This window comes from Channa argus, chromosome 15 (genome assembly GCF_033026475.1).
Source record: "Channa argus isolate prfri chromosome 15, Channa argus male v1.0, whole genome shotgun sequence".
Taxonomy (NCBI): domain Eukaryota; kingdom Metazoa; phylum Chordata; class Actinopteri; order Anabantiformes; family Channidae; genus Channa; species Channa argus.
The window spans coordinates 11,902,380-11,923,009 of record NC_090211.1 but is presented as its reverse complement, the minus strand read 5'-3'; the positions used below and the strand labels follow the sequence as shown (position 1 = coordinate 11,923,009).

Genomic DNA, 20,630 nt, shown 5'->3' with positions numbered 1-20,630 from the left:
CAGTGTTCACAGAAACAAACCCCTTGATGGCATGTGTGTTTGCTTTTCCTGTAACTCCTGAAATATATATGACATTTAACTACAGTCAAGTCACTTTGAGTGTGAGTAGGTAATGTAATAAGATACATTCTTGTAAACGTGATAGGGCTGTTCAGGTGCAGTGGGGTCACCTGCAGGACTTTGTGCATAGTAATCAAGGAAGGTTGCAAATGTGAGGTTTCCCAGTTCAACAGAAACACATTTGAAGTTTGTTTACATTATAAATATCATGCAACCCTCTATGAAGGTATTAAGTTGTGTTTACTTTGTAGGATAATTATTATCTACCTGCTATATTTGATGTTTTCACTCAAAATAGACCATAAAATGGATATTTTCAGTAAAGTTCTTAATTCTTCTGTGAAATGAGAAAAAAATGTTTTTGGCTCTGCAATCTGCTCTGTGCCATATGAGGGCTGGTGACGCATGTATATACAAAGAGTGAATTAAACCAGCTCTGCAAGTCCCTGTAGATCTATAACCCTGGTTTTTCATAAACTGTGACCAGATTAGTCTGAACTGCAGTGAGAGAGGAGCCCTTCCTTCTAACAGAGAACATTTTGTTCAACAAACAACCACCTCTATAAAAGCCAGTACCACATCATCAACAGGAGCAGGCCATGGCGTTGCGCCCGCGAGCCTCATCTCAGCCTGGGAAACTGTCCTTCTTCAACAGTCCTAAGGCAGCTTCAGTCCTCCGGCCACGGGCTGCCTCTTCTTATACTGGCACCATGCTGGAGGAGGAACTTACTTGTACAGTTTGCTATGAAATCTTCAAGGATCCTGTGGTACTGAAGTGCAGCCACAGCTTCTGCCAGCTCTGTCTGCAGCAGTTCTGGAACAAGAAGAAGGCCAAGCGTGAGTGTCCCATCTGTAGGCGGACATGCTCTCTAACAGAGCCCACAGTCAGCCTGGCTCTGAAAAACGTGGCTGACACCTTTGTGAAGGAGCAGGTCTGCAAGATGGCCACAGCTAAGACAGGGGCAAAGGCTGGTGAGACAGAGGAAGAGGCAGGGATAGTGGAGGTGACGTGCATCATACATGGAGAGTTTCTCAAGCTCTTCTGTCTGGATGACTTTGAAGTCCTGTGCTGTGTGTGTCACGCAAGCAAGAAACACAAAGGACATAGAGCGTGTCCCCTTGATGAAGGTGCTCAGGAGCTCAAGGTAATGTGTGCTAGTTTATGTAAATACATTTATTGCAGTGTGGGAAATACAGTGGATAAGCATCATAATGCACTTTTGAGCATTTCAAACCACTTCAGTGAAGTTCTGAAAAAAATCAGAAGAAAAAAGAAATCCCGCTATAGTAACAACGTAGGATGCATATTTCCTGACATTTTGACACATCCTCTACCCTCACCCCTCAGGCAGAGCTTAACGATGAGCTGATTCCTCTGAAGAACAACCTGCGTCGTCTGTATGAGGCCAAGCAGGAGTGTGATGACACAACTGTGCACATCAAGGTATCAATAAATACTAAACTCCGTGAAACACTAGAGGGCCTGCAGGGCTGCTGAGGTAACTGTGTGAGTGAAGTTAAGCCATGCGGTGTTAGTGTGTAAACATGTCAGCTAAGGTGTTAGAAGACTGAATGTTCCTTTAGGGTGCTGCTAGTTCTTGGATCGGGTGACAGTTACGGTTAGTTTGGACAGAACAGTTTGAACTATTATTTCGCTGCTTGCTTGAAAACACCAAGTAAAAATGACACTTTTGGGTCATTTTAGAACAGTTTCTTTAACACAAGATTGTTTTATATTGATTAAAAATGATGTCTAATGTTTTGTAAAGGTAGAGGACATATACTAGAGGAAAACAAATTCTAAGGAGAAAGATATCACAAGATATAAATAAGTATTGTGCAAAGCAGGCTGCAACTCAGTATCATTTTAGTCTATTTTCCTGTGGACTCTTATTTCTATGTTTGCTAGAATCAGACTCAGGCCACAGAGAAGCAGATCAAAGAGGAGTTTGAGCAGCTCACTGAGTTTCTGCAGAAGGAGGAGGCAGCGCGACTGGCGACCGTGCAGCAGGAGTTTGAGGAGAAGAGCGAGCTGCTGAAAAAGAAGTCTGAAAGCATCAGCAGAGATATTGTCACTTTCTCTAATGCCATCATTGCTATTGGGAAATCGATGGCATCCAGCAATGCTCTCTTTCTTCAGGTAAGGGAGTTTAGTATGTCGTGCTCTCTAAAATCCCGTCCATGCACACTGTAACGCTGTCTTTTGATTTCAGGATTATACCAACACAAAGAAAAGGTAAGACATTTTGTGCAGAGTGATGTTCCTTTAGATCAGAGTCAGCTTACAAATCAAAGTCTGTCCTTTTTCTCAGAGCACAGATTCCACAGAAGGATCCAGAAAAACTGTCAGGCGTTCTTATAAGTGTGGCCAAGCATGTCAGTTCCCTCAAATACCATGTGTGGGAGAAGATGGTGGAGCTGGTCCAGTACAGTAAGCGCTCAGCTGACTGAGTGTGATGTTTGGTAACATGTAGTGAACATCATTTGGAACAAATTCAGCAGTGATTGTGTACAACTTTTGAATAAATGTACATTTACATTTTTACTCTAAATATTATTGTGATAATTGGTGTGTGGTCAGTAGGGTTTTTTTCTAATTACATAAACATGTCACTGAAAGCTTTTGAATGTTTTTCTTATTTTGTACCAGAGTTTTGAGAGGACGTTCCTGGAGTTTATCACTATCAAATTTCTTTCTCTTTTCCTCTTAGCACCCATTACCTTGGACCCCAACACTGCCTACTCCTGGTTGTCCCTCTCTTCAGACCTGACCAGTGTTGCCAATAGAGGATCCCTGCAGCAGCTCCCAGATAACCCTGAACGTTTCGGCCACTTCGTCTTTGTGCTCGGCTCAGAGGGCTTCACTTCGGGCCGCCACGCCTGGGAGGTGGAGGTTGGTGACAAAGCTGACTGGATGCTTGGTGCAGTCAAGGAGTCTATTGACAGGAAAGGTCGCGTCTCAGGGTGCCCTAGCGGTGGGTTTTGGATGATCTCACACTGTGAGGGCAAGTATTTGGCCATGACAAGACCCAGCACCCTGCTGCACCTGGACGAGGAGCTGACTAGAGTCAGGGTGCAGCTGGATTATGATTCTGGAGAAGTGAGTTTCTCCAACCCTGTCAGCATGACACCCATCTACACTTTCACTGACTTCTTCACCGAGAAGATTTACCCCTTCTTCTGCCCTGGAGCAAACATCAAGGGGAATAACCCAAAACCACTTAAGATCTGTCCCGCCAAAGTGGCCGTGTGGAACAGCATAACGTGGTGATTTCAGAAGCCATTAACTACATTTGTTAATTTTAAATGAAATGTGTGAATTAAATAAGTTAAGGCAATTGTATGAGCAAGACAAATGAGCACAACATGATGATTAGAACAATTATTGGTTTATTTCATTAGGGTTTATTTCATGATTGACTGCAGTTAATGAAACACACAGTGGCTGTTTAAAGTTACCAAGGGAGGGTCTTGCCCTGGTAATCCAGGAAGGCTCCATTCTCTCTCTCACTGAGGGAGGTCATCACAGCAAGCATCCCCTTCACACTCTCTTGAGCATCAATATCCCCCTAGTGGTAACAAATACAGTTATTATGAAGACAGAAGTTCAATTCTCAGTGTGGTCTGGAAGTGCTTTCATTTGATGGCAATGTCTGCTCAACACTAAAAGGTGTTTTCATCCACAGGTACATTGAAATAAAAAAATATTTTAAAGTTATGCCTCAATACAAAAAAGCAAAGAACGAAACATAAACGCACCAATATTAGAATAAAACACGCCTACACTGGATTTCATGCTCATTTTAGAGGGGTCGGTATTTTATTGCAAATATCTCCACTCTGAAACACTTGAACTCTGAAGACGTCAGAATACAAATTATCAAGAGAATAAGAAAAGTTAGTTGTAAGTTGTATAGTAGGTCAAGCTTTAAATTTTTATTCTGATATTCCAGTACTGTGGAACCTCAGTGGTACTGTATTGTTTTGAATGCGTAGATTGAGGCATGTGTTTAGTTCTGAGCAGAACATATAAAAGGAATTCCAAAATCCTTTAGTGTGCATGAAACATACCGTATAGGCCGCACAGAAAAACATATTGTGCTTCTTAGTTAATAAAATTTTTTAAATCATTCAGAGTACATATGTCTCCATTGTTTTACTGTGTCTCGGTTGAGTAGGCAGCGTGTAATGTAAATGAAAACGTATTGGCTCACCCCTTCTCCACCCATGTCAGTGCGGACCCAGCCAGGGTGCAGAGCAGCAAACAGGATGCCATCTTTCTTCAGCTCCTCTGCAGCACAAACTGTCAGCATGTTCAAGCTTGCCTGAGAGGAGAAGAGCAGGAGAAAGCGAAGCATACACTCCATAAATATATAAGACAGCTTTGGAAGAACAGGCCATTTTGTTAGCAGGTTGGCCCTTACCTTGCTGATGCGATAGGACAAGGCAGGCAAGAAGTTATATGTGCGTTTTACAGATTCAAATGAAGCCAGAAGTGCAGAGATGTTGATGACAGCTGCTTTTCTGCAGGACATCCCTGGAATCATGCTGGCCTTTGATGCTGTGCGAAGAAGTGGTGTGAACTCCTAATGATGACCACCCAGAGGGACAAAGAAATTCAGCAAGAGAGAAAAGAATGATTACAGTGCACTGAGATGGCAGCACTGTGTTTGCTTCTTCCATTCTGAAAACAAATGCAGTAGTCGAGTTAGGATACTTGATTCTCCTCTTTACTTACTTGAGTGATGAGCACAGGGGCCAAAACGTTGGTATTGAAAGTGTCCTGCATGTTTTCGGGCGTTGTGGTTTGCACATTATCTCTGAACAGGATCCCTGCATTGTTAATCAGCAGGTTGAGCCCCCCTGCCCCTGTCACAGAGTAAACCTGCTTGGCTGCCTGCTTTATGCTGTCATGGTCACAGGCATCTGACAGAGAATGTGGTGGTCAATAGTAGACAATAAATATCACAATACTGGGCTTCGCGGCATCAATGCCAGTACAGTGAGGGAAAAAAAAAAATTCATACCCATTCGGATGACAGAGATATTAGGATACTTTTTTGCCAGTGTTCGCAAGGCCTGCAAATAGAAAAGGTCAGCAATTCGAAAGAAGCAAAGAACCCCCAACATTTGTGTTTCTATACAACTGCATTTTCATTTGCAAGACCATTTCTGTGCATAATATATGGAAGAAAATTGAGATAGGAAGTTGACACTTTCACCTCAGACTTTGGTCCATCAGGGTCCCTGCAACAGGCGAACAAATTTTTCACTGGTTGAGCGGTCTCTATCATTTGCTTAACCATCTCCAAGCCCAGGCCTCTGTTGGCCCCTGTGATTAGAATGCTGATTGAATGAGCTGCCATTCCCTTTGCTTGACTTTCCAAAGATTTCCCTGTGTGCACAATGAGCCTACGATGAACCTGTGTTAAATATTTATGGTTGGCCACACCCATATGATCATATCTTAATGGGGATGTTTTCCACTCCCTTTCACACAAAAATATAGCAAGTCATGGCAAGTCAGTCATGTGTAGAGTCCACATAATGCCAAGATAAGTCATGTTTTATGATAAACAAAACAAGCAAGTATACTGGTTGCGAAGTTAAACATGCTAGATTCATAAAAAAGATTCAGTTGAATTTTTGAAGCTTGAAGAACAATAGTGCTAAGCAACACACACATTAGAAGGACGTTTATAGGACAAGTTCAGAACAAACCTACAGTACAAAGCATGATGATATGTAACAGTATGAAGAAAAGGAGTCACTCTAGACTTTTCACATAGATGCACAGACTAAACTGGTCTTAATGGTCGGGTCTTACTAGTCTGGTTTTACTGGTCTTACTGGTCTTAGTCACTAGATAAAAGTCACTAGAGAGAGTTAGTGTCTGTATGTACTAAAGCAAAAATACCTCAAGTATGTTATCCTGGTCAACCACACAAAAGACACTGTCAAATGATTAAGTGATTCATGTAGAAAAATAAAATTACTTAAATGGTTTGATGTCAACTTTCTCTTACATCTGACAATTTGTAAATGGCTGAAATAGTCTAAAGAGATTCTGCTCAAAGCTGCACAATTTTACACCAAAGCAGGAATAAAACAATGACCAGCTGTAATGACTTTAATATGTACATTTATCATCTGTTATAATGGCACTGAAGCTACAGCAGAGGTGCATTCACTCCACACAGCTCCACCATCGCTGTGTAAAAGGGCACATTCAGAATTTCTGGCAAAAGATTTACAGAAGCTTGCAAATCCTTTGTAAACAAAATGTATAAATGTCCCCCCTAGCAAGTAATTTGCTGTTACATTAATACTGCAACATATTATTGTGTGTCTTTATACAGCAAAAAAAATAAAATAAAAAATCTATAAACTAAGGTAGCGTAGGTTGATAGCAAGCAAGATGATCTCAGTCTGGCAGCATCCACATTACACTGCTTTTGAAACCCAAATTATATTCTACTTTAATATATTAATAATACATCAGCAAACTACTTGCTAAAGTGGGCATTTTAGCAATGTGCAATAAATACAATATTTACTTATAAGCTTATAATACAGCTTGACACTGACTTTTTAAAAAATATTAAATTATAAGCTTCACAAATGTTGTATTTATTGCAGGGCTTTTATAGCGGATAGCATTATGTTATGGTGTACAGTATGTTTTATCCATCCCCTGCACCTCTATCATGCATGTCCGCCAAAGCAAGATGTGTCTGCATGGCTCTGATTGACAGATGCAGAGCAAGCAGGATTTTAAGAATAACAGGCAAACAATAAATAGGCTGAAACAGATCAGATCTAAGAAAAGTGAAACAATAACATACTTTTTTATCCTACTACAATGTTACTGAATGCCCTGCCCTGATAGTATGTGCTCGCTGTCTATGTCCACTATGGAGACTAGTGCTCTTTGGATTCCTTTGCTGCTGGTGAGCATAAAACAAATGTATGTTTGAAGGTAAGCAACCATTTAAAAAGTTTAAAAGGCTTCATGAAAAGCAATCAAATAAAAATTTAAATTAAAAACTGACTAAAAAGGAATGTGTGCACACTGTAGTGCCAGTTACATATATGTAACATTAAGTGTGACGATACACAATTACGACACAGAAGAGGACACAAAACACATCCCTTGGCTTTCATTTGGCAGCAGATTCCTTTGGCTGTCCTGGTAAAATTGGCAGTGTCTTGCTCCTGACCTATAAGCATACATACACATTGATACACGCACACACACACACACACACACACAGTGCATACACCCTGCACATACATGACAGGACGTAACATGCACATACAGATAAAGTTTTTCATTAAATGCACTTCTGTGTCCGCAGCTCTCTGCTTTGAAAATAGGAAGGTGCATGAATAAAAACATTCCCATCATTATACTGTAAAAAAAGGTCAGTGCGTGTCTGGCACTTCGAAGTTCAGACACTGAATGTGGAGAATGAGCGCCCTTTCCCATCAGGGTGCATCCCTCTTTATCAAACCAGTCCTTGATTTCTCCTTCCCAGTCAAGAGTGCCTTGTTTCTCCTTTCTCTTGCAGTGTATTGACTAGTCTTTTTGTCTCTCACAGATGGGTGCTGTCCTGTGTATCAAACCTGTGGCTCTCGGTAAGCCCAGTGCCGCACTTCCTGCTGCTCCCCTGATTGGGTACCACAGAGAGGGGGTCTGGTCTGATTAGGTACCTGCAGATGGGGCACAGACAAGGTGGCAAATAGCATCCTGTAATATTTGTGGTTTTCATGCTGTGCTCATACTACAGTGCTATCAACTTTATTTAGTGTTGTGTACTCACACAACATCGTGCAGCTCCAGTCTGGTATCTGGAGAAGGGTTGATGAGGATGTATGACAGTCTGTTCCCTTGGTCTGTCATCCCATCTGACACAGGAAGAGAAGAGGTGAGTGAGTCAGGAAATAAAAGAGGCACAGGATACACCATAGGCTATACTATATCCGCAGAGTGAATCACAACACAGGAAGACAAAAAATAATATAAAAATGAACACAGCTGGAAATGCAGAGAACAGTTCATTCATGGAAATACTCTGATCATGTCACATAAGTAAAAGTATCAATAGAAAACTTGGAAACTGGAAATACTCCCTTACATAAACAATTCCTGCACAATTCCTACATTATCAGCAAATGTACATTAAGCACTAAAAGATCCCTGTTAAGTTATTAAATTATTAGTATTCATACTTTGATGTGGAAGCAGGAATATATATATTGTTATATGCATTTATGTACTTTGGTTAATTCGGAAGGTTCTGTAATAGGATGGGCCCCCCAAATATAAATCAGATTGTTCATGAAAGGATTATTTGTATATAATATTTTGTATTGTTACTTTTGCTGTGACATTGCATTTTTAATAATATAACCTTGGACATTTGAAATTTGACAAGGCATCTAAGAGGGAAAGCCAAAAAGCTGCACTATTCTTATCAGTGCATCACATTTTAAAAACGCATTGTTTTTATGTGTGTAAAGGGAGCCTAGTGGCTCATTGGTAGAGGATTGGGTTGGGATGCAGAAGGTTGCAGGTTTGAATTGCACACCACCAAGCGTGGCCCCGCCCAGGGCCATGAAAATGGGATGGTTGCAGCAGGAAGGGCATTTGGGGTTAAAAACAAACAAACAAACAAAAAACCTCATGGCAAATCATCACGCAGAACACGTTTCACTGTGGTGACCCCTGAAGGGACAAGCCAAAAGCCGATGATCTTTATTTTTTTGGTGTGTAAAATATCTAGCAACATGTATATGAAGAGAGTATAAAGTATGAAATGACATAATGGAAATATTCAAAAGTGTACTTAAGAACATAAGTAAGTAAATGTACCTAAACCAACAGTAAACAACAGAAGTACATTAGATATTGAGAAGAGAATATTTTCTTATAAAAAGTGCTCCAGACTTACTGAATTCCGCTGGGGAAAGGCCCAAATGTTTCATCCTCGTTTGCACGAGGGCGTCAAGTTCCTGCCTCTCTGAGCGCCTGAACAGGGTCAGTCTCTGCTGACTGATCCTTTCTGCAGCACTGCCCGGGCCCCCCTTGGTCCCGCTGGAGCCCCGACCCCCTTTCCTGCTTAGCCGTCGCGCCCACTGCATGCTTTTCCGCCTTAGCAGCGGGTGGTCTGTGGAGTGGGAAGAGGAGGTGATCGGCTCTGAGGAGGTGGAGTTTCGGTGGCCACTAGTTCGGGACAATAGGGGCTCTCTAGGTTCTCTGGTGTCCTCGTAGTCTTCAACTGTGATGGACACCTGGGACTGAAACACAAAAATGACATATTCAGACCTTTTATTTCCTTATGCCAAGTAATCAACCTGTTGTCACATAGAGTTAAAAAAAATTCTTTACCAGTGCTGGTTTTTGTCTCAGTGAGGAAAAATTAATCATTACTTTCTACCATGTATTAACATTTCAGTCCTACATTTCTCTTGTGAAACCAGCTGTGTCCGCATTCTTCGCCACCAAGACCATCCTCTTAATGGTACTTATTAAATCAACCTTTTGGATCAAGGCAGTGAAAGAGAAGCTTGTCAAGTTGAAAAAGAAAAAATCTATTTTAAGAAACAGATTCACCGATTGCAGAAGTGCATTGAGGTCTGTTTCATATAGGGAATCAGAGGTTACATAACATTTATGAAAAGCATTTTGAGAGGGAGTATGCAGGGTTTTTTTCTATGTGAGAGAATGTCTCACAATCCATGAAATATCATGCATGTGTTAATTATGGAGAGTTTTCTTTTTTCTATTTTCTTTCCTCTCTTTATATTTTACCCCATTGATGGAGAGGTTTTAATGAAAATTATCAGTATTTTCTTTGCTCCTAACTTATGTGCATTGTGGGGGTGTAGTGAACACTGGAGCCTCTAGGGTCGCTAGCACACTTTAGAGTTGGAGCCTGGTTAATACAAGTTTTGCTCAGTCATCTCAGGCTGTACAGAAAATCAGGCCAAGAATCCCACAACTAGACAACAGTAGCAGCTGACCTCAGAAACTGGAAGCCTGTGGGCCTCCGTCCGGTACATGCCTATGGGAATGTCTCCTGAGGAGGAGCATAGTTTCTGATAGAGCCTGCCATAGGTGCGGATCCACAAGTCATCTTCTGTTATTTTCATCTTTAAAACAAACAGCACAATAATCAGCCTCAGAGGCACTTTGGTTTCCAAACAGACTGCATTCAAGCTGTTTGTGTTTGCCTACTTACAGCACATAGGAAACCCGAGCCAGGCATGGAGTCTAAGCCCAGCAGCAGTCTGGTGATTGAGATCATGTAGTCCTTCACAAATGACTGGTAGGAGCACATAGCAAACAAGTCAGCAGGAATAGATCATATTTGGCATTTTGCAACCCTGAGAAACAAGAGTTTTGTCATTCAGCAAAAGTGTGTGTGAGATACCTGATAGAGGAGAGTGTCCAGCATGCTGACACTAAAGACCTTCCCTGCAGCAAAGGGCAGGCGAAACATAAACACCAAGTTGGACCCTTTCTCTCTTTCCTTCTGCAAACCAGAAACAAGAAAATACATATGAAGGAAAATACTGCAAATCTACCAGAAGTCCCTACTGCTAGAAAGTATTTTGTAAAGAGGTGACCAATTTATGATTTATTAATGCATTATTGATTCCCAAGGGGAAATTCATGAGCTGCCACATGGAACATGAATATCAATAACAGATATTAAAAAGTAAAAACAAAAACCCAACGCTATAATCACTCCCAAGAGTTTGCTAAAACTTTACAGTGGATACAACAAAATACTGTATCTCTGCAGCTTTTCATTGAAACAAAACAGTAAATGATCATTTTTATAATGCGAAACAGTTTGGTGAATTTGTTCTCAGCGTTTTTCATTATGACACCTGATGTCTAGGAAATGAGGCTAAAATTGTGTGGCGTGAAGCTTTTACCTTTTCTAGTTTGGACAGAGCCAGAGAATAGTGGTCTTTGACTTTAAACTGCATAAAACGCATGTTGGCTGGATGTGTGAGCTCCGTAATGATACTAAGACCTGGGAACAGTCTGTGAGAAAAACAAAAACATAAAAAGGCTGATTATCTCAGTTGGCTAAATGTTAGTGCGTGAGAATGCACAACAAGTGTGGGAAAAGCTGACCTGAAAAGGGTCTGAACATTGACGATTGTCTTTGCATCAGCCATGTAGTCTTCCTCTGCAATCATAGAGCTCTCCTTGTCAACCACCACCATGGTGTCAGCGAACATCACTCCACATCGTAGCAAACTGTCCAGACTGTGGCGAGAGAGGAAGAAAAGCGACGAGATGAAATTTGGAGCACTAGATCGAAATTGAGGGGCGGGCAGAATAAGTTTAAACCTCTTATTTTAGAGGGAGGTACGCGAATGAATGAAGGAAAAGATAGTAAAAGATCAAAAAGAGGATAAAAATGACATCAGCCGAAAGCTTTGAGCCATCTCACTTGTCGATGGAGCCCACTGTGTAGAACACCATTGGGAACAAACAGATTGCCTCCAGGAACTCTGCTTCAGGTCTGAAACGAAAAATAAACAGACTTGAGATTCCCACCAGTAAAGATTCATATCTGTCAAGACGAAGTGCTAATGTCCCCTCAGAGAGAGAGACCCCCCCCCCGCACTCACTCTGAGAAATACAACACAGCCAAATTGCCTGCAGAAAAAGCTGAAAATAAGAGCACTACACTCAAGTGACTCAGCATGTTATTGCCTTTTTATTGGATTCCACTCTCCCTTCACTGCCTGCATTTGTGTACCAGCCACAAAACACGACAGGATTGTGGAGCACATTGTCCTGAAAGGAGTCGGCATTTCACAAATCATGTTTACTGTGACCTTAAATAACTGTGTTTTTATCTTCTTCTGGCTGTTTAAAAGGACGCACCCATTCTACTACCGTATGCAACCTAGATTTCTAGTGCAGCTGTAGTTCAGTGTAATGCTGCTTTCACAAGCAGGGCCAATGGAGATCACACCATATAATGCAGATGTGTTCTTACATGCTTTCTAGCAGCAGCACAATGGGGTTGAGCTCCTTTCTTGGGCGGTAGTAGGCCCGTAGAGGCAAAATGAAGTTGTAGAGGCCATTCCCTGCGTTCTCCGCAGACACAATAATGAGTTTGTTTTTGAAGCCGTATGAGCGGGCATCCTCAAACGAGACGTGGTCACAAGCCTAGGAGAGAAGCAGAGTGGAGGGTCACATCAACGTGAACTTATAAACCGCGGCAACCTATTTAAATGTCATAATGTCCACCTTATCCATACGCAGGCAACAGAACGGCATCTTTTCATGTAGGAGATGGCACAGTGCAGGTGAGCTGCCTATATATGGAGAGTTCAGTGGGTATCCCTTCAACCACCTGCAAGAAAAGGAAACCCCAGAACAGAGTTACCCCAGAACAAGTTTGAACAAAACATCCCAGTGAGTCCAGTCATATCAATGCTTACCTTGTGGATTGACCCCACCAATGAGCACTCTCATCTGCGTCACTATCCTCCCTTTCCTCTTCTCCCCCTTCATCTTCTGACTGGTCTCCCAACAGGTCAAATGTAGGGTTGTTGACACCGTCCACCAGCTCCAGTACGGGGGCAATGCTGTGTCGCCTCTCCTCAATGGACTCCGTCATGGCAGGCAGGGCCAGAGTATTAGTACAACCCATCTCCGTCCTTGAACTGCTCCTGCTTCCTCTTCCACTGCCCATCCCTGAGCTGCCTGGGTCTTGGCCTTCTGGGCTGGTGTCGCCTGAGTCCTGCAGGTCGATGGCCACTGTGCCTGAAACATACACACAGTGGTTATCAAACTCATTCGTCAAAAATATAATCCAATCATAAGGAGAGGCCGTCACACACACTGTGGCAACCGGTTTAATTGTTGTCCACCAGGTGGAGTGTTTGTGAAAGTATCTGACATTCTAGTTCATTAGGCAGATGCTCTTATTAGGTGTGACTTCAAATCCATAAGAAATGTTTTTACACAGCCATGAATTTTGAATCATCCAGCTACAAATCTGAGAACTGCATAATTCCGACAGCTGTGGCCATGTCTGACACAGTTTAACAGGTTTACATGTTTGATCAACACAGAAGCTGCAAACATAAGGTCAGTGTGTAAATATTGCACTTTGTCTCTGTGCTGTGCCCATCTGACTGACCCATGCTGGCGATAATACTGTGGACTGGCAGGCCGGTGAGCCCATGATAGATGGTTTGGTGCTCTCTTCTGGCATTTCCCCCTGTGCGGCTCCATGATGCCTCCTTTTGGCCCCTTACAAATGCTGAGTTCTCCTCTTTGGAAATATTTATGTAAAAGCATATGTCAGAGGCCCCCATTATGTGGCAAGGACCAGGGTTCAGCAGGATGTTTGTGGTGTCCAGTCTGCGTACTCCAATCAAACACACTCCATACCTGCAGGTCACAAAGACCAGGTTAGATATGCACTGTGCTAATTGGTGTGTCTCTTCACTTCTTGGCTTTTGCATATTGTGACTTACTTTTTGTGAGCATGAAAGGAGGCAAAGGTAAAACTTTTGCCTTGGTATTCCCCAAAGAATTTACTTTCCTCCAGGCGGATGTGATGCACCTCATTGGCTGAGCAGCAGCGGTAGGTTCGGTGCCATTGGTCGGGTGAGGATGCACCACACTCTCTGAGACAGAAAAGAAGATTGATTGGCCATGTGGGGAAAGACTGACCTTTAGAATATGCAACACAAAGCATCTGCCTCAGCTCCAGGGCCACATCAGATTTTTGCTTGAGGATTGCAGAGGTAACATCTTACATCTCACATGTCAGAGTTCGTGATCAATACTTCAATCAGCAGACGAGTGTAGAAAAAGACAGCCAGTCTGAACAATAGGTACCACATTCACACAGTTAAGTGGACAACAGTTTTCTTAAGGGGATATGGCTTTAGACGCGGAGGCTAAAGAGGTGATAACAGGAAGCAGGGTTGTGGGGGAAGTGTGAATGTGGGAGGCCTGTGACAAAGACTGCATTAAAAAAGTGTTATGGCGAATTTGCAGTTTACAAGAACTAAGTGCAGGGACGGGGAGGAGGACAAATCCTAGTTATGTTGCAGCCAATAAACCAAATGGCATCCAGATATAGAAGTGTACTTATGAAACACCATGCTTTTGAATGTTGAACTCAGCCAAAGGCGTTAAAGTAACTATCAGTATTTATGATAATACTTACATCGGTGAAGAAACCATCAAGCCAAACAAGAGACTGTCAGATAATCTTTTAATTGTTTTGCCTTGTATAGATTTGCGTGAACTGATGTCACGCTCTGATTTCTGGGTACTGGAATTCATATATTTCATACCATACACAAATGCTACCATTCTAAACAATGAAAGTAAACAGTAATGTCCATATTGAATTAATTCTCTAGCTTTAACTCCTATACTAAATTCTTTTTTTCCATGGAAAAAACTGAGCATAAACTTCCTGGGTGTATCCTACCTGTTGAGGGATTGAAAGGCTCCTACACGTTGCTTAAAGGGCTCTTGGGGGGCAGTTCTAGAAAAAAAATATAAAAAGCAACTTGGTCTGTTCACTATATCTGCAGTAAATTGGAATAGGACTGTACCGTGGACAATTCAATAGCAGGGCAATAGGGGGATAGGAAGTGGGCAAACTCACTGTCCTCTGGAGGAGTGGATCAATAGAGTGATGAGTGTCGATGTACCAGGGCACACACAGTTTAAAGCCAGCATGGCATACTTAAACTCCTCTTCACACACCACATGGTCTGCAGACACAGGAAACAAGCGAGGCAAAGCGAATGAGGTCAGACATCCCTCTGCAAAACATAAACAGTCAGTGTGCTCCATAAAGGCATCAACTCTGAATTCAACAACATGGCAGTGAATACAAACGTGCTGTTTGGAAAAGTTTCTTGGGTCAGTATGTGCGTGGGTGAGTGACTAAAGGACTGATTGTTTTTCTCAGGGTACATCATTTCATTATTCCAGGTGTAACCTACATCGATGGGTTGGGGCTCAAGATCCCTTGGAAGGTCAATTCATCAGGACACATACACAGACACACACACACACACACACACACACACACACACCTGTTCTCAGTGCTCAATTTAACAGCTACATCTTTGCGGTTCTGTCCAAACAGAAGTATAAAACCCAAAATGCATTACCATTTTATGTTTGTCTAAATGTCGATTAACACAGAGTCCCACAAAACCCATGTCAAAAACCCTGTTGACAGGCACATTGCCCATTTCTGCCAATTGGAGCAATTTTATGTCACCACTGTGTCCTGTAGCTCAGTTTTTTTAGCCAGTGAATCAGTGTCAGCCTTATTGAACCACCTTTCACTCACATCATCAAACACTTAACACAGCCCTGTGAGTCAACCAACCAAACTGAACAAACAGATGACAGTCTTTCGTTTACCTGTTGCCACACAGCCTCGTCTTTGAAAGGAAAAACCAATAGAATGATTAATGTTCGTAGTGGACCAATCAGTGAATCACACTCAGAAAGCATCCATTTCCCCTGCTGTGTAATTCTTGATTGCATTATCTTTATTTATGAGCAGACGGGCATATTAGGGCTGCCTCGTTTACCATCAATGTTATCCTAAAGTCCTAAAAACACACTACAGTATGTGCACTGTATAAGGAAATAATTGGTGACTGAAGTAGCAACTCAGTCAGCTGCCAGCCTGAGCGACAGGAGGTCAGCTGATATGTAAATGCAGTTTTAAATACACAGTCAGGTCTGCTTGCTTAAAGCTGAGGAATTAAAACAGTTGATTTCAGATATTCTGGACTAAGGACTAATGTTCTTCTGGTTTTGAACAGTACATCACAATGCAGCTCACACAGCAGCCTCCTGCTATTCAGTCTGAATGTCTTTCATCGCAGAAGCTTGGACATCTGAAGTTAGCAGATACATTATTCTGGGGCAACAACATTCATTATTGTTAAGCACTCTATACAAACATGTTCAGCAGACACAGTACCCAACATCACACTGATTCTTTTTTTTTTTTTCCAATGTCCAATTTCCACTGTCCTTCTTGCACCTCTCTTCACCACTGTGATCCCTTTCCTTCTTATTTTCTTCTTTGCCTATGCTCTTCACCACAGCACCATTGTGCTCTCTATCCTTCAGGTACTTGGACCCAGACCAGGAGAGAAACCAATTACCAACCTTGACACGCTTGACAGACACTCTTTCAGTCACTCTCGATTTGAAGATCTGGGCTGTTGGACCCATCTTTTCAGGCCATTAAATTAAAGGTGTATTCCTGTATATGTAAATGTGTGGATCTGTTTTTTGCACTCTTTAGTGTGCAATTACAACCTGACCACAGGTCCACCAGTTAATCTAATTAAATCAGTGGGCTAATATTGTTTCTACGAGTGAGATGCTATCATCACGGTGTGAGTACAATGAGCCAAGCTCAGGAGGGTGAATGGCTATTTGTTAAAAAAAACTGAGGAGATCATCAATCGACACTACCAAATCTGTTTCTTAACTCAAACACCTCAGGGTTTCCTTCCCCATTGTAGCATCCCACTGACAGATCTTTCCTAATAACTGCAAAGCTGTTACTAATTCGTTTCTGTGGAACAAATAAGATCTTGTAACTCTTGCTTATTAATGCCTCCCACACCAGCATTTAGTGAGTATATTCCAAGTGGTGTCAAAACATGGCATCTGTACTTAGAGTAATGTCCATGTGATTGACTGACCATTTGCTTTGAGTCGGACAACTTAAGACGGAGAAGAGCATTGAATTCAGAACATTATGAACTTTACTTTTTTCAAACTCGAATTTGAATTGTTTAAAGTTGTACATTGCAGTTCGCTGCAGTCCCACAGGACATTTCTTATTCTGCCCTGAATGAAAGTTCCATCAGTAAGCCTGTTTCATAATCATCTCAACACAATATGGATCTACCCAACACTATATTAATGTAAGATACACATTCAAGCAACTGATATACAGGGTAAGGCCAACTGACTCCCAGCACAAAAGTTAAAAAAATGTTTGTTTTTTTTACTTTTTTGACAATAAATGTTTGCCTTGTTCACAAGTCTTGCTATGGCAAGATGTTTAAACAGCACTGCAGGGGGAAATGAAGATCGTCTGCCAGGTTAGCGAAATTGCAGAACTCATCAAAAGAGGGAAATATTCTTTGCCAATGTAGCAAAGTGAAAAGTGAATCATTGATAGAGCCAGCTGGGATGAGGGCGGTGAGCTAGAATTGAGCTTGATATTCTCCAGGGCTGTAGGCAAGATGTGTAAGAGAGGAGAGGATGAGAGAGGGTTCAATTCCTCCTTTTTCACTTGCAGATGATTGACTGTCATCTTCTGCTGAGCAGGAGAAGGGAAGCTCTCCAAAAGGCAATGTATAAAAAAAACTCAGAATATCCCTTAGAAGGCTTATAGCCAAGCTGAGCCAATCTGTCCTGCACTTGTTCAGAGCTGGGAGGATGCAAAGCTCTGCTGCTGCACAGGCTTGCTGACAGAAAAAACATTTTCAAGGTTTACAAATGTAGGTGGAAAAACCCAGGTAGAAAATTAGATATGACAGCTGATAACACACACTGGAAATTAAGTGCAGACTGTAGAGCTCACTTTCCTTCTTCACTGATGCAATGCTGTAGTAGAAAAATAAAAACGCTTACCTATTCACTCACATCTTACATTGTTATGTATCATGGCTTTTCATGTTTTTCAGTAGGTGTCATCTTATTTTCTCCTGAACCCTGATGTAACCCAATAACAGTAGTTGCATCCAAACAAGGAACTTGCACATACTTTCACAACTGCAGTTTTTGATTTCACACTCACTGCCCACCTGCAAATTTAACGTGGAACTTGTTCTCTGGCTTGAGAATCTGGACATACAGAGGGCAATTTGGAGCAAAGTCTTTCACAGCCCAGGCTCGGAGGATGGTCTGATGATCCTGAGACAATTGAAGACGGGGACAAGTGAGATAAAGTAAAAACACAGGAGAGAAGAAAGGTGTGACAGAGGGAAAGGTAGAGGCGCATTATTAGCTGCATCAGATTGACCACTGACTGCAATTGAAGGAGTAAAGAGATGGAGAAATAAGCTAGAGGAAAATCATCACCGAGTCTGTAGCCATGCTAGCAGCTCTGTGAGGGTGTTTATTTTGGCAAATTGGTGCTCCGAGCTTAAAAAAACAACAACAACATAGTGACAATACTAATGTGTAGCAATAAATAGCATGTTCACCATTTTACTTGAACATTTTAACTATGAAATTTGCTAATGTCATTTGTTCTACATTAGGTATTAGGTCATAAACCAAAATAAGGACATATTAGAGTTTACCCACCAGTGGTGGTAGGATACACTGCTGCTAGCTCGCTAAGACAAGAGTTCAAGTAAAAACATTTTCCTAAAAACATGACTAGTCTTGTTTCACTAACCTTAACCTGAAATACAAGTGATTTGATTAATACATGTTACTTTCCTCTATGATGTACTGTAAAGTTGGAGCAGTGTTTCTAGGCCAGAAAAAGTTAACTATGTACATGTATGTAGTTTTGCATCAATGTAGATTTTGTTTTATGAAACAATAATTATAAATCTCATTTTTTTTGTGTTCTCCACATATATATGCTTGTGTATAATTGCTTTTAAATATCAAGTATGTTTTTCTGTTTTGCAATACTGGGAAACAGTGGTGAACATACAGCAGCTATGCGGTCCACTTCACACCGGTTACTGAGAATAAAGCAGGCCTCAGCATCGTCCATCCTGCAGGCAGTTAGCAGAACATGTGGCCATGAGAGCAAGATAAATAGATAAGTAAGGAGAGAGAGAGAGAGAGAGAATTGGGGAAGCAGTGAGGAAAGAAAACACGGGAAAGAGGGTGCTGTCATGCTACTGAGGAGGAGGACAAAAGAGAGAAAAGCAGGACAATAGAAAAACAAATGAACAAATGTGTCTTTCAAGCCCACGCCATTTATGGATGAGATAGTAGGAGGCAAGGAGACAGGGATATTAAATAAACAGGCTTTCTCTCCTTGTCTTTTCCTGTGACAAAACTAGCCTAAGGTGCTGCGGCTGTATTATCAGAAGCCAGGGGGTAAACAACAAGCAATATGACTCAAACTGTAATTACAGCTGTTACTTTAAGGCTGTAGGTGATTTCGTATTAATTATGAGTTCCAGCTTTTACACGTGGGCTTTCAATTTAATGTGTCTTAGCTCATTCTTTGTCCACAAACCCAGTAAAAGAATTATTGTCAAAGGCATGCATACAAAACTAAAAGCATTTATGAAATCAGATATTCTAATGCTAGATTTCTGACATTGTCACACAGGCTCACTTGGCTCTCATCAGATCTTGGTCTTTGAGGGCAGACCCCTGCAGGTAAATGACTCTCTGGGCCCACAGAGGGACATGAAGGACCCTCCTAACCTGGACATCCATCTCAGCCGGACACAGGATCACTACATAATAGTCCTACAATGACACACAAACATCCACAGTTGGTAATATGGCTGAAAAGGAGCTTAACAGCTTAGCATGGCAGCAATCAGCATTTAATGATGTTTTAAGTGACAATAAAAGTATTTATCTTAGTATACTAAATATTAGTTTGACAATCGACATGCACAACCTAGTTTTTAGAAATTAGACTCTTAGCTGCAAATACCAAACAGTACATGCTCTGGCCCTCTACATAGGGATCAATAGTTTCATCATGCTTGCAAGTCAAGCTTGTACACAGTAGTTGTTTTATTAATGGACATTACATTTCCAAGTATAAAAAAAATAACTGAATTGACAGGGGATTGAATCAGATTCATGTAAACAATCAACAAGCTAAATGAGAGTCCATGGCTAATTAAGAAAAACAACAACAAAAACAAAACAAAAGACAAATTAAACCTGTTCATGAAGTTGTGAATACTGCAGTTGTGCTAATATGAATAAGATGGCAGTTTGATTTACTAATCCCCTGTTTTAACCTCAGCTACTGGGGCTACTGGAGAGGAGTACAGACAACAAATACGCACAAATATAAGACCCCCCCCCCGCACAACACCCCATCATCCTGCTTTAAATTATTTGGAGACACCTGTAGTCGGGGATGAGCGAAGAACTCATTGAGGAAGTCCATGAGGAGGTCGATCTTGAGACAGCTGACACATAGCACCACGTGCTTCTCCGTCTGAGCCCTATAGCGGCTGTAGTTTCCGCCAGACTTTTGCCTTTCCATCCACAGAAAGGCCAGCTGCTCAAACTGCATTGGGGATGACATGAATCACATTCAACTGATGGAAACTGGATTAAGTTGCTGGAATACAGGAGGGAGGCAGGTGGTATATAAAACGAAAACAATGTTTGCGATGTGTAGTGTTTCATTTTGATTAGGGAGAGTGTTTGGGGAAATTAGATAAGTGGAGATTTGGTTCAAGATGTTCCCAAATGTAGTGTGATACCAGACATTAACAGGGGATGGTAAATTAGGGAAATTACAGTAAGCCTGAGCAGTTACACTGATCTTTTTTAATGTGCTGAA

The 20,630-nt window shown here is 41.6% G+C and overlaps 3 protein-coding genes across 6 annotated transcripts in view; 1 reads left to right on the top strand and 2 right to left on the bottom strand.

Annotated features, from left to right (window-relative positions):
- The first annotated feature begins 5 nt into the window (after positions 1-5).
- Positions 6-3,447, top strand: trim35-12 (tripartite motif containing 35-12). The gene is made up of 6 exons (XM_067477195.1): positions 6-1,205; positions 1,409-1,504; positions 1,970-2,200; positions 2,274-2,296; positions 2,373-2,491; positions 2,772-3,447. Exons 1-6 carry the CDS (start codon positions 660-662, stop codon positions 3,329-3,331), a joined length of 1,575 nt encoding a protein of 524 aa, XP_067333296.1. The 5' UTR covers positions 6-659; the 3' UTR covers positions 3,332-3,447.
- Positions 3,431-5,484, bottom strand: LOC137099855 (C-signal-like). The gene is made up of 6 exons (XM_067477197.1): positions 5,283-5,484; positions 5,088-5,139; positions 4,799-4,986; positions 4,485-4,646; positions 4,275-4,385; positions 3,431-3,629 (listed from the first exon to the last, which is right to left on the bottom strand). The coding sequence occupies exons 1-6, from the start codon at positions 5,424-5,426 to the stop codon at positions 3,516-3,518; spliced, it is 771 nt and encodes a 256-aa protein (XP_067333298.1). The 5' UTR covers positions 5,427-5,484; the 3' UTR covers positions 3,431-3,515.
- Positions 5,485-5,627: 143 nt separating this feature from the next.
- The window catches only part of kcnt2b (potassium sodium-activated channel subfamily T member 2b), a 36,541-nt gene continuing 21,538 nt past the window's right edge, over positions 5,628-20,630 (bottom strand). Inside the window, exons 11-30 of one of the 4 annotated variants that reach the window (XM_067477191.1) lie at positions 20,187-20,351; positions 19,431-19,567; positions 18,792-18,855; positions 17,926-18,034; positions 14,733-14,841; positions 14,553-14,609; positions 13,582-13,734; positions 13,242-13,495; positions 12,538-12,862; positions 12,344-12,449; positions 12,090-12,262; positions 11,535-11,606; positions 11,213-11,347; positions 11,008-11,119; positions 10,497-10,598; positions 10,305-10,388; positions 10,087-10,215; positions 9,015-9,360; positions 7,884-7,968; positions 5,628-7,773 (exon numbers count right to left, since the gene is read on the bottom strand). In XM_067477191.1, coding sequence (XP_067333292.1) covers positions 7,656-7,773; positions 7,884-7,968; positions 9,015-9,360; positions 10,087-10,215; positions 10,305-10,388; positions 10,497-10,598; positions 11,008-11,119; positions 11,213-11,347; positions 11,535-11,606; positions 12,090-12,262; positions 12,344-12,449; positions 12,538-12,862; positions 13,242-13,495; positions 13,582-13,734; positions 14,553-14,609; positions 14,733-14,841; positions 17,926-18,034; positions 18,792-18,855; positions 19,431-19,567; positions 20,187-20,351 — 2,835 coding nt within the window. In that variant the 3' untranslated portion in view covers positions 5,628-7,655. The remainder of the gene's footprint in view (positions 7,774-7,883; positions 7,969-9,014; positions 9,361-10,086; positions 10,216-10,304; positions 10,389-10,496; positions 10,599-11,007; positions 11,120-11,212; positions 11,348-11,534; positions 11,607-12,089; positions 12,263-12,343; positions 12,450-12,537; positions 12,863-13,241; positions 13,496-13,581; positions 13,735-14,552; positions 14,610-14,732; positions 14,842-17,925; positions 18,035-18,791; positions 18,856-19,430; positions 19,568-20,186; positions 20,352-20,630) is intronic. The other 3 variants (XM_067477193.1, XM_067477192.1, XM_067477194.1) reach the window with 3 other exon arrangements.

Coding starts and splice junctions, on each gene's coding strand:
- trim35-12 (XM_067477195.1), top strand. CDS start 660: ATGGCGTTGCGCCCGCGAGCCTCATCTCAGCCTGGGAAACTGTCCTTC. Junction 1,206..1,408: donor AAGGTGCTCAGGAGCTCAAG/GTAATGTGTGCT, acceptor CTCACCCCTCAG/GCAGAGCTTAACGATGAGCT. Junction 2,297..2,372: donor TATACCAACACAAAGAAAAG/GTAAGACATTTT, acceptor CCTTTTTCTCAG/AGCACAGATTCCACAGAAGG.
- LOC137099855 (XM_067477197.1), bottom strand. CDS start 5,426: ATGGCAGCTCATTCAATCAGCATTCTAATCACAGGGGCCAACAGAGGC. Junction 4,987..5,087: donor TATCTCTGTCATCCGAATGG/GTATGAATTTTT, acceptor ATTCTCTGTCAG/ATGCCTGTGACCATGACAGC. Junction 3,630..4,274: donor CTGACATGGGTGGAGAAGGG/GTGAGCCAATAC, acceptor TGTTACCACTAG/GGGGATATTGATGCTCAAGA.